General features: G+C 40.5%; 1 protein-coding gene across 1 annotated transcript in view; it reads left to right on the top strand.

Moving 5' to 3' along the window:
• The window catches only part of SNX25 (sorting nexin 25), a 148839-nt gene that overhangs the window by 43933 nt on the left and 89121 nt on the right, over window positions 1–15785 (top strand). Inside the window, exons 4-5 of the mRNA XM_014594848.3 lie at window positions 5752–5924; window positions 7559–7745. Of these exons, the coding sequence (XP_014450334.2) occupies window positions 5752–5924; window positions 7559–7745 (360 nt within the window). The remainder of the gene's footprint in view (window positions 1–5751; window positions 5925–7558; window positions 7746–15785) is intronic.

Genomic DNA, 15785 nt, shown 5'->3' with positions numbered 1-15785 from the left:
ATTTCTGAAACTAAACTTCTGCAAGATTAATGTTGGCTTTGTAGCTTAAAAGGAAGGGAAAGTAATAACCTGTGATGCTGTGTAAAGTACAGATGTTATGTGCTAGCTGTATTAAATTAGTTATGTCTACTGCATCTTGTTATGTCAGTATATGTCAGAACCACCGAAATCTTGATTGTTGACAAGGACACGCTTGAGTTAAGATGCCATTTGTCATTGTTTCTCTGTGATGTTTGAAGCAGATAAAACAAAGCTTTGAATTAGAAGCTTGGAAGCTACCTATCTTGGGAATCACTTGCTACAGTTTGAGATTTATATTTTAGTTCATTGAACAGGTGAGCTCAGAATGTTATGGGTAATTAGCTGAGTTGTGAAAACACTATATGAATACTAGTGTGTAGCCTTGGTTAAAACATTTCAAAGAAAATCCAGTTGCACAGTCAAAACAATAGATCTTAGGGAACATATAAGTGGAAACTGAGTGGAAGGAGCAGCTAATACTTGAGCACCAAGCTGGGTTGCTTAAAAGGGTTTGTGGTAAGTAGCATATCTTTACAAGTTGATTTTGGATATATGTCATAGCACTCTGATTCTTTGTATATGTGTTGCAGGTAAGTTTCCTATTTCTTGTCGCAACAAAATGAACAGTACCTTCCTTTAGCTTTTACCAGATTTGTTACAAATAGAGAAATGTGACCATTTAACTGGTTTATCTGTAATGTCTTAAATAGAGGTGTACCAATACATTGGTCCCATATCGGATCGGCACCGATATAAGGCAAATTGACTGTGTTGGCAATAAGCTTTTTTTTTTGGCTGGTGTGCCAGTGTGGCTGATAAATGCACTGTGCATGTATGCAGCTGTAGCGCAGCTCATGGGTGGCCAGGAGCGCAGCTCAGCATCGCGGAGAGCGGCCAGGTCTGGCTGGTAAGTTTTTTGTGAGGGAAGAGGCATGGGGAGGGCAGATCGAGGCCCCTGAAGTGGGGGAGGGAGACCCAGCTGCTCCCCACGCTGCCCGGGTGCATATTGGCAATCAGATCGGTATTAGCCGATATGGCTCATTAATAATTGACCGTTGGTATCGGTCCAAAAAATCTCTGTCAGTGCACCCCTGGTCTTAAAACCCATTTAATCAGAACTTCTTCATGCCTTCTCCATATTCTTTCTCACAACTTTTATAAAGGAGCTTTAGAGAAAAAAACCCCCTCAAATGATGCTTTGGGGTCAAGCACTGTCATTTAGTGATAAGAGCTCTAACTGATTTTGGATGACTTGAGATGTTTGCTAGACACGCCTTACTCAGATATGCTATGTATTTGTCTAGAAGCTAGTGACTAGATAGTGAATGGAGGCTGGAAGAAACAAAAACTTCAGTTAATTTCCTTGCCTCAAGAGATGTTCTTCAGTACATTCTGTGGATATCATGTAAATTATGTGCTGGAGCTGTTCAAAAGAAAAAGGTACATATACTTGTCACTTTGGAGAAGCACTGTATCAGACAAGGGGGCAGAGATTGTCAGCCGTTCTATTGGTAAGCAGATAATAAAGATTCCTGCTCTGCCAGCAGGAGTTTGGAGGAAGATGGAGTCCAGAAACAACAGGTATAGACAAAAGTACCCTTTAGCTGCTTTGAAGATTGGAAGGAAGCCACAGCTCAGGAGCATGCAGTAGCTATTATGACCTAACTTTTACATTGGCATGATCCCATAGGCCCCTGCTACGTTACATATATTACACAATTAACTGGTAAATTGCACAGTAAATTTAGACCAGCCACACGCACAAAATAATTATCACATGATAAAAATGACTATCCAGCTATAAAAAGAACCAACCAGCTATAGAGTTAGTGCTTGAAAAATGTGTAACAACTCTCTAGCTGATTTCTATCCGGCTTTAATGTAAACATGTAGCAGGGCTCATAGGGATTAACTGTCACTAACTTGGACCCTAATTTTGACTCTGGATGAATCCCAAGTTAAAGTTGGAGTGGTTTTGCTACACTTGTATTGCTGCAGGATCATGCCGATGTAACAGTTCAGTCACAATAGCTTGTATCTATGTTTTGATAGTAATACAGTTGTTGCATGTGCATACAGTTAATTGCTACCTATGTCTGTTTTATTTATTTTGCAGCTGATACTTTCTTTCTTTTCCCTTTCTGTTGTCAAGTACCACTTGTTGTGTCTGGCTCAGTACCGTGGAAAACTACTTTCTCTGTGGGAAAGTTGGCACTGATGTACACAGATGCTTGTGTAGAACTTATCCAGGCTCAAATCCACTGAAGGTTTTTTCCCCTTAGACTTCTGTAAAGAGACTGGGGAACAGAGGGCGCATCTACACATGCTCTTAATTTGAAGTAGGCTTACTGTGCAGTAAAAATACCGTGTAGTAAGCCTACCAGTGAGCATGTCTACATGTGTTCCCTCTTGGGAGCAGATTTCCTCCCACCCTGGTCTGGCCTCCTGCAGGGATGGCAGGGAGCACAGGGTCAGGAGAGCTCTGCTGGCTGCAGCAACAGCTGTCTCCTGGCTGAGCCTGTACACATTGGGAGAGTTCCTGTTGTGCACAGGCTGGGACTACTGCTGCTGTAGAGCTCTCCCACCCCATGCACATGGGGACAAGCCCTGTGCCCAGTAGGGTTTCCCTGCACCACCCCGGCTGGCCAGAATCTGCCCCAGAACAGGACAGTTCCTGGCCAGCCCTGGGCTAAGTGGGGAAGTCTGCACATGCAGCCTGGAGCTGACAGACCTGCCCTGAAATGGGAGAGTGCCCAGCTAGCTCCTTCCCTACACATCCCGGGGCTGGCCAGGAACTGTCCTGTTGTGGTGCAGATCCCAACCAGTTCTGGGCTGGGCAGGGAACTCCTTTTCGTGCAGGAAATTCCTGACCCCAGATATGTGATTAGAACGGGGCTGGGACATTGCTTTCTGCCCTCTGGCAGTTCTCTGCTTCTGGGGCCGGCTCCAGGCTGGGACAGTCCCCCTGCCCTGGCAGCAGGCAGCTCCTGGCCCTGACTGCTATCGGAGTGAGGGCTGGGACATTGATTCCTGTTTCTGGGAGCTGCCGGTTGCTGGGGTGGGCTCTGATTGCAGACCCCGACTGGGACAATGCCCTTTGCCCTGCCAGCAGGCAGCTTCTGGCTCTGGATCTGAAATTGGAGCAGGGGCTGGGGCATTGCTGCCTCCAGGAGGTACCTGCTGCTGGAGTGGGCTCTGATCTCTGTCCCGACCTGGGCTCTGTGTCCCCACCAGCCTGGCAGTAAGCAGCTTCTGGGCCTGACTCTGTAGTCACAAAGCAAAGCATCAGAAAGTGGTGTCTGGCTCTCTATATTCTGACTAGAGTGGCTGGCTCTTAGGGAATCTGCAAGCTCACAGACTACTTGGATAGTTTCAGATAGCTGCTCACCCACTACACTGCCTCTATCCCATCACATGCACCCCATGCTACTACTTGCAGTGGAACAGCTTAGTTCCCAGTGAGAAAGTGGAATGGGGAGAATGTCTACCATGGAACTGTCCTATGGGAATGCATAGAAAACAACACTTGCAAGGATATATATTTTTTGCAATTCTCTCATTCTTCCCCCATTTTTTTTCTTTGCGTGTTCCCTTCCCCACACTTTGACACAATTTCCTTGGTGTCTCACTTATACATTTCCTCTGTAAAACCTCTTTTCCAGCTATGGCTGGCTTCCTTGGCGATTTCTGACAGTCGCTCCTAACCATGGCAACAAAAGATTTGTCTGAAAGACAGAACCACTGATGCTTTTGCTATTTTGTCAGAGCTTTCCAGTGGAGATGTGGTTTATGTTAGCCAAAAGGGCTTCTCTCTTCCAGTTATCATTTTGCTATCTCCATAAATTACATTTAGTTTGACAGAAACCATTGATGGGTTGGCTAGGATCTGTAGATGTAACCTGATGTAGATTAGATCAAAGGGTAAATGCTTAAAGCCCTGATCATCCAGGCATATGGGATAGGCTTTCTTTTCTGTTTTGTTCCTTCAGGGTGCCTGTCCTCACAGCCATAATAGCAGTAGGCTCTGAATGGGTACCCTTTCCCCAACGGATGTACGTGTGATTTGATTGAAATCTTGACCCCTACTGGGGTTTCTTTAAGTTAGAGCATAAGCAAGTTACCGAATGTATGGGTGGGGCTTTTTTGTTCATCAGCTACTCTGTGGTAACTGTCTGTGCATACACTTTAGCTCTGCTATGAATGAAGGCAGATAAATGAAGGACTGTAGTGAAAAAAGAGCAAGCTGTTGCATGTAAATATTAATTTACTATATACATGGGCAGTTACCTAGGAACAAAAGCACTATACAAAGTTCCATCTTTCTTTAGCTCACAATAATTGGTTGATTTGAAGAATCAGGTTTTTTACTCAACTGCAGGAGTATCTATGTCATGCTTCTTACTGTTCTAAGGTACGTAACATCTAATTATCCATGACTAGAGAGAAGTGCAGCAAGGTCAGAAGGGTTCATCACCTCATCATAAATTATTTTCAACAGACAATTGATTACTGAATTTCTTAATTATTGTATCAACCTAAAACAGTGCATTCTGCAGTTGAGATTCAGTAATTACTATTCTCTGCAGTAATGATCTTTTAGTGTTGTTTGTGTAGCTATTACTTAGACGCAAGTTTTAATCTACAGAAGATTGTTCCCCAACAAACAGAGCATTTAGTCTATTCTTTCTGTCCAGGAGACCCCTATGTGTGATGGGGAGAGGATTGGGAAATAATGTTTTTATTTAGGAACATAGGTAATGCCGTTCTTCATCAAAGCCGTGGTCTAATCTACTCTTGTGTCCCTAAAAGAAGCTAAAATCAGATGCTTTGCAGGAAGGTCTAAGAAGTCCTGTGGTGGACAGTTATGGAGTAACATGTCCATAGGGAAAAAGTCTTGCCAGCTCTCATTAGTGTTGGTTGCATAAGGATTTACACTTCATTGCTTATATAATGTTTAATTAGTTTGTATATGTTTACTGTACTTTGGTTTCAGTGGGGAACCACCATTGCCAGAGTGATTAATAGAATCTTACTCTGGACTTGTGCTGAAGACTGCCCCCAGCTGATTGAGCTGTAAAAAGGTACCTGGTTATTCAAGCTGAAGATCAAAGGTGACTGGATGCAATGCTAGGCAACCTCACTTTGGTCACAGAAACTGGCATGACTTAACCACCCTAGCCTGGTGGGCCTTTGACTTTTATTTCTGGTTTAATGATATCTGAGGACACCAAATAGCTATGTACTACATACAAATCTTTTTGTCTGTTTTCAACCTACCTTTTGTTCTTTGTTTTTATGAGAGGGATAAAAATGGATTCATATTTACCTATTCATGTCTTGTCATTTGTTTGAATAAATTAAGTTTCATTGTGTGTCAAAGTAAGAGTTATGTCAGGGATTCCTATATTTGATCTTTACCCTTGAGGGCTTGCTCTGATATTTGACAGCTTATTCTATATGGATATGGATTTAAAAATAATATTTCTAGCTTTGTAGGTATAGAGAGAAGATAGGATAGTGGATTGAAATGGGGAAAATGTCTTCTTGACTTCACATAATTAAAAAAAAATATTTAGTTTCTATTTAATTTTTTTTCTTTGAAGACTGTATCTGATGATGGATTTCTCATATATTTGCTCTTTTAATAATGATAACTAAAACCAGTACTATGAAGAGAACTAAAATACTGCTGTTTTTTTTTTTCTTTCTTTTTTCTCCTTTTGTTTCTAGGCAGGAAGAGCAGCCAAGACCTTTTTTATTGCACCCATGCCTGAGGAACTCTGATGAAGAAGTAAGATTCCTGCAAAAATGTTCTCAAATTCTGGTGTGTTGTCTCCTACCCTCAAAGGATGCCCAGTCTCTCAGCTTGCGCATAGTCCTTGCAGAAATACTTGCAACAAAAGGTAGATTATGGATCAGAGATGATTAAAGACTTGCATATATACAATACTAATAATTTTCAAACCCTTTAATATATCTGCATTATACTTTAAGCTCTAAATTTTAAATTTCTATCACAGCCTGCTTGCACAGAGACTGGTATAGATAGGGTGTGGATAGATGTAATCGTTACCATATTTGCTTGCATACCACGTGGATCTTCTTCCCTCCCCCCTTTGCCGCCACCCCCACCCCACCTCACCTCCCAAATTGGCCTCTAAAATTGCGGTGCATGTCTCAAGTAGGAAGGCTGGCTTTTTCTTGCCAGAATAGAAGCATGCAGGAGTGTGAAGCAGGAAGACACTGTGCTTCAGGCTGGCGGCTACCTTGGAGCAGAGCGTCTTCATGAAAAAGCCAGCTCTAGTCCACGAGTCTGGAAAAATCTGTTTTTCTATGTTCTGCCTTCCAAAAACAAGGATGTGCATCTTATTATATATATATATCTTATATGATATGTAAGAAAATATGGTATATTTTTGGAATTACATTATTATCAGTAGAAGGTGTTCCAATATAAATATCAATTGTTTGTTTTTTTTAAAGCAGCATAAGTGGAGTGAAAGTCCTTTAACTTTAATCCTTCATTCAGCTGATGAGTGTGCTCCCCAGGGGCTAGTTCCCCTCTCCCTTTAAAAGGGTTTAACATTACATTGGTTTAAGGACTTAGTGTTTCATGAACATGTTTGGGAAACTTCCGTTCATATCATTAGAAAATTAAGGACGTGATTCTGTAAGGCAGTGAGCACTCTCTGTGCTTAACGAAAACTACTTCATTTAACTCTGAGCACATAAAATTAATGGGACCAGTCACCTGCCCAGAATTAAGCATGAGCATAAGCAGTCTAGCTCTGTTGCAGGAGAGCTTCTTAGCAGATGGCATCTGGTTTGCCTTTCCATCCTTTCATTATAGCATAAGTGAAATTGAGTCTTTAGCATTTTATAATCAAGTGACTTGGCTTGCCCTGGTATTATGTGTTGTACAGACATGCCAAATACTGATCAAAAGATGTGGATGTGATTGAATGATGGTAAGAAGTCAAATATTAAGTAGTAGGTTGTGATTTATTCTTTTGAATTTGTTTTATTGCAGGTTTCCTACTTTGCTTGTTCATCTTATCTAATTAGAAGTAGTGTTTCATGATGAAACCACTAATCACTGTATACTTTAATTTGGAACTGGGGACAACATTTTGAGATTAGACTTAAATAATCCTTATGTATTACAGAATGTCTTTAATTAGCAGTTCTTCATTTTCCAAGACCCCATAGTATAACAGAGTCTGAGAGAAATAACTCAGAAACAAACTTGTGAAAGGATGCAGTTTGGGTTCATCGTCTTTTAATTTGTATGAGCCTGTGGAAAAAAATGGGAATCTTGGTGACAGTTTACATTAACAATAATGAACATATCAAGTGTATGACAAAGGTAAATTTTAGTCTGTGTAATTTGGGAGTATAATTACCTGGAATTGTATTGATCTGCATGGTTTTAATATTTATAAAAATGTGGCACTGCTTTGTGTTTTGAGTTTACAGATGACAATTCACTCTGTTGCATAAAGATTGTTTTTTTGTTTTCAAATCTTTCCTTTCCCAGTACTGAAGCCTGTGGTAGAATTGCTGAGTGATCCAGACTACATCAACCAAATGCTGCTCAGCCAGATGGAGTACAGAGAACAGGTGAATGAGCATCACAAGAAAGACTATACATATGCTCCTTCCTATGAGGAATTCATCAAACTTATCAACAGCAATGCTGACATTGAATTCCTGAAACAGCTAAGGTATCAGATGTTTGATTATAGCATGGTTATATATATACAGGCATCTCCTTCTAGTCCATTACTGAGACCTAAGTAAAGTACAGTTTTATTTATTTTTCTCTGTGAAGCAGCTGCGGTAGTATGCAGATTCCTCCTTCAAGCCCCTGCTCCCAGTCTGCCTCTCCCACCCTCCCTATTGTTCCTTGTTGGCTGGGAGCAGGCACTAGAAGGAGGAACATGTGTGGCACTGTCCCCAGTCAAGCCTGGCTCCTGTACAGCCTTTCCCTGCAATGCGGGAAAGGAGTGGGTCAGGGGTGGGTCTGGGCATCCCCCTATGCCTGGGACAGGGACAACAGCATGCAGGTTCCTTCTTCTAGTGCCTGCTCCCAGGGACATCTGTGGGGAGGGGCAGATGGGGAGCAGGCACTGGAAGGTGGAAGCTGCACACTGCTACTGCTGTCCTCTGCCGAGCTTGGTCCCCCTCCCTCCACACACACACACGGCTGCATCCTTTTGGCTGGACCAGGCCAGGACCAGCTCAGGGTCTTTCTCTTCCCTCATCAGCCAGGGACACTGGTGGCAGCAGCAGAAGGGGGGGTGCATATGTACCACTGTACACTCCCCCCCCATCCCTGCATATAGGAGGTTTCTCTGCATTTATTCTCTGCTTGTATTTATCATAGAAGTCAGTAAGGATAGTATGTTACCTTTTCAATATTATTTTGGTATGTTGCATCTCTAATACATACAGATGGTACATACAGATAGCATCTCTTCTATATTTCCAGTTGTGCTTCTGTAGCAGACAGCAGGTTTTGGGGTGTTAATAAACCAAGAAGTGGGCAACACTAGGAAGAAATGGTTGTTTATATGAATAAGTGTTACACTGAGAGGATATAGGCAGACAAGGTTCTTTGGGTGAATCTTATATCTTTTATTAGACCAACTTAAATAGTTGGAGAACAATTTTTAAGCAAGCTTTCGGGTTCAAAAACCCTTCGTCAGGCTAAGGAAGTTTCAGCAGTTGATGTGTGCTCTTCCTGGATGGAATAAGAGCACACATCAACTGCTGAAACTTCCTTAGCCTGACGAAGGGTTTTTGAACCCGAAAGCTTGCTTAAAAATTGTTCTCCAACTATTTAAGTTGGTCTAATAAAAGATATCAGATTCACCCAAAGAACTTTGTCTGCCTATGTCCTTAGACCAACATGGCTACAACCTACACCCCTGTAACATTGAGAGGATTAAAGTTGAGGTGTAAATATAGAAAGGGAGATATACTACTCCCAGTGGACATAAGGACATGGTCATAAAGGGTAAATAAGCTTTTGTGGTCTCATGCTATGAATAAATTTGTGGGGAAAGGAAACCTGAATGGCTGGAAGGGCGGACTCTACACCACTAAAATGTTCTTGGTGCTTGCAGAAGTCCCATGTAGCAGTTTCTCCTAGATCCTTTCTGCTAAATATCCTGGGGGGATCTCCACCCTGCTTAGGCTGTCCAAGGTTCATGGCTCCCTAGCCACTTTCCTTCTTTGCTGCTTGTGCCCACTGTTTAGAAAGAAGGAGCTGTTTTGGGGCCATGCAGCCTCTAGCTGTGCCTGTACCAGTGTACAGTGCCCCCCGACTGTAACACACATGTAGATTCCAGCCCTGGGGGAGCAGTCGGGGCCATGCGGGGGGGGGGGGGGGGGAGGGGGGGGAAGCAATGGTAGCAGTTTATAGCTCCCCAGCCCTGATGCAGCTCCCACCGGCCTGAATCCGAGCGAGCCAGGGACTAGGGTGGGAGCTGGGAGAAGTGGTGGCGGCAGCGCAGAAGCAGGCAAAGCCCTTCAGCTCCATGGGCCAGATCTAGTGGCTTATCAGGCTGGATCCAGCCCACAGGCTGTATATTGCCAACCCCTGATGTAGACCAAAGCTTGGGGCATTGATGAAGCAGTTTTCAGGCACACGAGTACTGACCTCCCTCAGACACGCTTTTTGTTAAAGCTGTCCTGGTCAGGCTATCCATAAACTACTATTCTGAAATGGAGCAAGAGCCTGAATATATATCTATTCTTTTTTGTGTTCTCTCACCTCTTACGCACCCAGCTCTGAATCAGCTTACGTTTTCTGAGAGACGAAAATTCATTTAGGTGATAGTGTTAAATGATTTTGTTGCTTGGCTACTTATTGTTCATCTGCTGTAAAATTGGTCTTTACTCTGGTCCTGTATGCTGTGTTACTGACAGTATAAATTATCCCTATTAGCTGCTGTCTAAAGCCTAATTGACATAGAGTTTATCAGCTTAACAACACTAATTGAGCTGCCTGCTTTCAGTTGAAACTTAACTTTGTTGTTGTTGTTGTTCTGGTACTGCACTCTCTTATTAATACACAGGTCACTTTAAATTGCGTTCTGTAAGATGGGAAATTTAACACCCCTCTCAGTCTTGTACCACAACCCTTGTATTTACACTTTCCAGCTGACAGAATGGTAGATCTATCGTCTTGAGCTGGGATTTTTATGTACCTCAGGTAATGTGGGTTTCAGTCACTGCTTAGAAATCTCAGGACATGGACAAACATCCAAGTTGGAGCACTTTGAATGAAACACTTCAAATTTTGATTTGCAAAGTGTTTGGGGCAAGGGGTCCTGTGGCATTCTGGAGAGCCAAGTATCTCCCTATGCACTCTACTGGAGGATGCAAATGTTTCTGGAGTGGTTCAAAAACATTCCTCTTCTTTTGATGGTCACTTCTGAAGTACTTTGTTGGGCTTGAACATCTTCACCTTTGCTGCTTGTAGGAGTCTGAAGGCATTTGGAGCACTTGAAACAGCATATTTGTCTGAGGCCTCAGGCGACTTTCAGGGGAGCAGTGACACTCTTCCTTCAGAATTCAGCTAATTTCAGTTCTGCAGCTCTATGGTAGCAAAATGCTCTGTTGAAGGAGGCATAACCCACTGTTTTCTATTTAACTTATCTATTGCATGGTCTTTATTGCCATAATGTGAGTATGTACAAAAAAGAAAATTTTAAGGCCTTGTAAAGGTTTGAGGGCATATTTTTAGAATGGGGCCAAGAAAATTTTCAGGGTTGAGATAGTGAGGGGAGAACCACACAAAGATCTGTATGTGGATGAACAAGGTTGATGGTATTTCATAGCTAATGATGATAAATCACAGAAAAGCATAGAGGTTAAATAAAAATAAGTCATTGAGTGTTTGGAATTAGGAAGTGAATTAGTTTGGAAGTATAGGAGGAGTAGGAAGAGTCACTGGTTCTCATTCTCCAACAAATGAATCAATGGCATCTGATTAACCTGCTTTCAAGTTCCACAATGGTTAATAGCATTCTCTTTACTTAAAATGCTTTTTGCCTTAGTTTTAATTTGGAGGTCATTTTACATTGCTTGTCCTAACATATTTTAAATGTTTTAACCCACTATAAACAACAAGGTTTTTGTGTTGCCCCTGTAATGAACAAGAAAGATTTACATAGTAACAATTTTATAGCATAGTTGAGGAGAGTCATTCTCAAGTCCTACAGTTATTTGGAAACTCTGTAATCCTTTGAAATACCAGAGTGGTATCCTGTAATTGCAGGTGTAGCTAAATTATATCCCATTTCCTGAAGTCAAGGGAATATATACCTGCACCAAGGGAAGCCTCCAGGGTTTAATGGATACTTCTTTTGGATTCTTGAGTCTGCCTGTTGTCAAAGTAATAAACGTATTGTCTTCTGTAACACGTTTGTATATATAGCCGCCTTTTTCTCCTGGGGCTTACTGTCAGGTTGAGTTATTAACCAACGTTTGATAGGATTTAAGGGGATTGGAACTTGATACTTGTTTGGTAAGTAAGTGATTAACAGCTGAGAAGAGTGGGAAATTATGGTGGAAGAGGGTAGTATTAGGTTTAGGATCTGAAGAGGGGATGAGGGTGCTTGAGTTGGAAGTGTAGTCAGAGAGTTAATAGCTGGATTGGATATGGTGAATCTGTTTAAAGATAAGTGTCATGATCTTTCACTTTTTGATGATGTTTTACGGTGCTAGAATTTTTATTACTTGTTTCCTTGCTTTTGCAAACTGGGATATAGTTCTTCTTGGGTTGGGGGAAGGGGGGCATAGAGCTGGGCCTAAGGTTGTAGACCAAGCAAGGCTAAAAACAAAGCTTTCTGGGAAGATGGTCCCTCCTTAAAAATCAGGAACCTACCTGCCTTCCTCTGGTTGAGATATGCAAGGGGTGAAGTCTGTCTCAGCTGTGGGGAGTTAATTTCCTACTAGAAAAAATCAAGTGTGATTGGACAATGGTGATGAAGCAAGAATTTCAGAGAAGACAGGTTCTGAATCCAGGTAGTTTTTCTTCCTAGATCCTGCTGGACTTTTCTGATGTAAGGCAGGTTTAATAGCTGTTTAGAACAGTATAAAAAGCCTAATGATACTTCCATGTGGTTCTTTAAAAGCAGGCTATTTTGTTTTCTTTACAAAAAAACACATTGTCTAAGCCTTTAAAGGCTACTGAAGTAGGAGAAACTTTGCTTGATCATCTGCACCCAGACCACCGTCCCTAGAGGGCTACCAGGTTTTTCCTTGTATATTTATTCATGTTATGCTTACAGAAGGGCTGGGCAAGCAGAATTTTTAATAGCTCCTAGGTGCAGCAAAACAGGCACTTACGTTCTGTATTCAAAACCTTTTTAGATGGGGATTTATCATTATATGCCAGACAGATACACCTGCTAAGCCCTCAGTAAGCTACTGGCACAAATGCAAAAGCAAAGGAAGCCAAGTCCTCCATTATAATGTATATATGATACAGTTACATTTGGTGATGTCTTAAACATCCTTTGAAAAGTTCTCTCCCTCAACAAATAAAAGATATCGGATTTACCCAAAGAACCTTGTCCCCTTAACAGAATAGTTGTGCTTCATATGCTGCTCAACTCTTGAAAAGTATTTAATGTTAAAATTATAGGAGCAACTTTTAAAAGCCTTTTAAAGAATGGACAGTTAGCATTTCTGTCCTCCTTGGTAAAATTTAATTTAGGAATGGAGAGGAAGCCCCTTAAATTTGTCTTATTCAGTTTTATTTTATTGGAGTAACATTGTTCTGAAGTCAGTTGTATTGAGAGATTCAGATGCAACTTGTAGAAAGTTTAGGATTTCATGGATCCTTTTATTTTTACAGTGTAGAATTAGATTTTTGTTTTAATATCAAAGGTACCTGTGCATCTTATGGATTAGGAACTAGAACTAACTGGATGTTTTGGTCTGTCATTTTTAGTACTCCCCTGCACTACTTCATTGCTCCATCAAGGGAAATTTAAAGCCTTTTGTGCCATTGCAACCAGATGGTCAGTACTGGAACCCAGGCCTCTAGCAACAGTTCAGTATCCTCTAGTAAATAAGCATAATTCTTGTTTTATTGGCTTGATCTGTATTCTGCCCCATTTCAAGAATTCCCAGTTGGCTTGATTTTAATAGTAGAGCTCTTAAAAAGGCTGCGTCTGTCTTTATATTTTTTTGTATTTGTTTTCTGTATTTCTAAGAGTGTCATTTTTTTATTTTTTTTTAAGTGTCATTTGCACATCTTTTCTTTAGAGTTCTTTTTAAACAATGTCAGAACTTTTGTTTCCTGTTTTAGTATTTGGAAGATTTTTCAAATGGTAGTTTTTGTATTGGTAATACACCTTTAGTTCACTTAATTCATAGCTGGTTTCCTAGTGAAATTCTGCTTTATTGTTATTTGGAAACATCCCTTCATTTCCATAAATGAAGCATACAAACTGACATTTTTAATTTTTGTTGTTGTTGCTGTTTCATATTTTGTAGAAGCTGTCATTCATTCATGCACCCACCTATTTCTGATGGAAAAGTAGGTGCTTTCCTTAGGTTGCAGCCTTTGATATGGAATACTGAAAGCTTCCAAAGCATGAGCTCTCATGTCATCAAGGGTTAACTATACCTAACAGATTTTTAAATAATGTGAAGATCCCAGTGCTGCTTAGTTACTTATGGGGGAAAGCTTTGATTCCTATTTTACAAAGTATATGCAGTATCTGTTGGTGGGGTTTGTTTCTTTGTTTGTTAATTTCTTGTTCTTCAAGGAGAAAAACAGTCATACAAAGAAACTTCACCTTCAGCGTCTCTCAGCTTACACCCACTACCTTTCTTCTGGGGAAAAGTGAAGGGAATATGGAAGAATGTGTTGAGCCCAAGTTCCCTAGATGTGCTTGAGATGAAGTTGGATGAACTTATAGGCAGCTTAGAATCATGGCTGAGGAAAAAAAGATGGTATAGGGAGTAAGCTGACTTCCTTTCTGGATAGAAACTGGAGGCGTGTGGAAGTTGGAATAGTTTTATAATGACTTGATTATTTATATTTGTCACCAGAGTTGCACCAAGCACTTTATGGAAGACACACTAGTTCCTATCACAAAGCTTATACCTTTGTTTTAGACATGATGCAGGGAGTGACCATGAAAAACGATAGAGGAGAGAGATGGGAGGGAAGTATGGGGGGTGACAGCTGTATAAACCTGTGATTACACAGTTTGTCATGTACTGTTCTTTTCTTAAATTACAAATTACTATAGTGATTATTTGTATACATGACAGAACATCTAAGCAATCAGTATTTTCACTAGATGGTGAGAAGGCTGTAGATTGGCAGACCAGTGTATGAAGGAGGGTATTCAGTGAGTATATTACCAATTTGGTCATAAATTGGGGCACTTCACTGGAAAGTAATGAATTTAATATCTTTGAGGGTATGACATAGAGCTGCTTTCTTACCTAATATTCTGAATGAAAGACTAAAAAAGGAGCAATAATTGACTTTCTTTTGGAAAATAAATTAGTGATGATGAACTGTGCTAACAGTTAAGCAATCATGGTTAAGCAACTTGACATTTTAATCCTAGGTAATTGGAAACCAATTATCCATATAGAGATTTTTATCTGCTACCCTTACCTTAGTGAGTACCTCAGTGTTTAATGTATTTATTCTTACGACATCCCTGTGAGGCAGAGAAGTGTTGCACTTGTTTTGCAGGTAAGACAGCTGAGGCACAGAAAGGCTAAGCAACTTTTCCAAAGTCATACACGAAGTCTGTGAATTGAACCCACCTCACTCATGTTCTAGGCTACTACTTGACCATCCTTCCTTTTAGTCATTTTGAAAAAAACGGTATTGGCTGAAATCAGGTGGAGTAAAGTAACAGTAGGAAGCATCAGAGAAAATGGGGGAAGCATTCCAATGCAAATTAATACATAAAGTTCCAATTGGTATAGAAATACAAAGAGTTACAAAGGAAAGTATAGCTGACTAAAGAGGTACAAAAATAAACTGAGAAATAGGGTACAAAAAGACACAAGACCTTTACAGATGAGGTCTGATAAAATTACAGATGGCAAAAAAACACTTGGCAAAAGAAGTAGAATAAAGAAACTTGCACAGAAGGTTAAAATAAATCCAAAGACATTTTTAATTACATGGGGAACAAAAGATTGATAAAATGCAGTTGAAACTCTAAAACTGGCTGCAGAGAGGTTTCAGGAGAAATATATTAAGAGGCAGAGACTGCCTGAAAATCTAGAACTCCATGTTCACAAAAGGTAGGTAGAGGAATAATGTATCAATAGGATAAATAGTTTCAAAAGAAGAAAATTATACATTTGAGTTGCGTAGACACTTAAAGCAGATAATAAAATATCTGCATAAATTGAGTCCTGAGAACTGAACACGTTTCATTCAGGAGATGGTAATTTAATGGGAGAAGTCAAAGACATCTATAAAAATGAGTTTATTCACTAGAATGAGGTCTTTTTCCCCAGTAGTGTTTGGTTAACCTCAGTATGGTTGCATTCTCAGAGGGACCTTGGGGTTCATTACAAACCAAACTGCTGGAGTTATAAAAGATTTAAGTGGTATGTCTGTTATTGTGGAAATGCTGTCTTTCATGGTGTTACAAGATGTATTTTATATCATTGAAATAAAATACAATTATCCAATCTAGTTTAAGTAGGTTGCATTTATGTATCTTGCTTCTATGTTTTAAGTGACAAATGGGTTTACATGT

This window comes from Alligator mississippiensis, chromosome 2 (genome assembly GCF_030867095.1).
Source record: "Alligator mississippiensis isolate rAllMis1 chromosome 2, rAllMis1, whole genome shotgun sequence".
NCBI lineage: Eukaryota > Metazoa > Chordata > Crocodylia > Alligatoridae > Alligator > Alligator mississippiensis.
The sequence above is the reverse complement of the archived record's forward strand: the minus strand, read 5'-3'. Positions and strand labels throughout refer to the sequence as shown.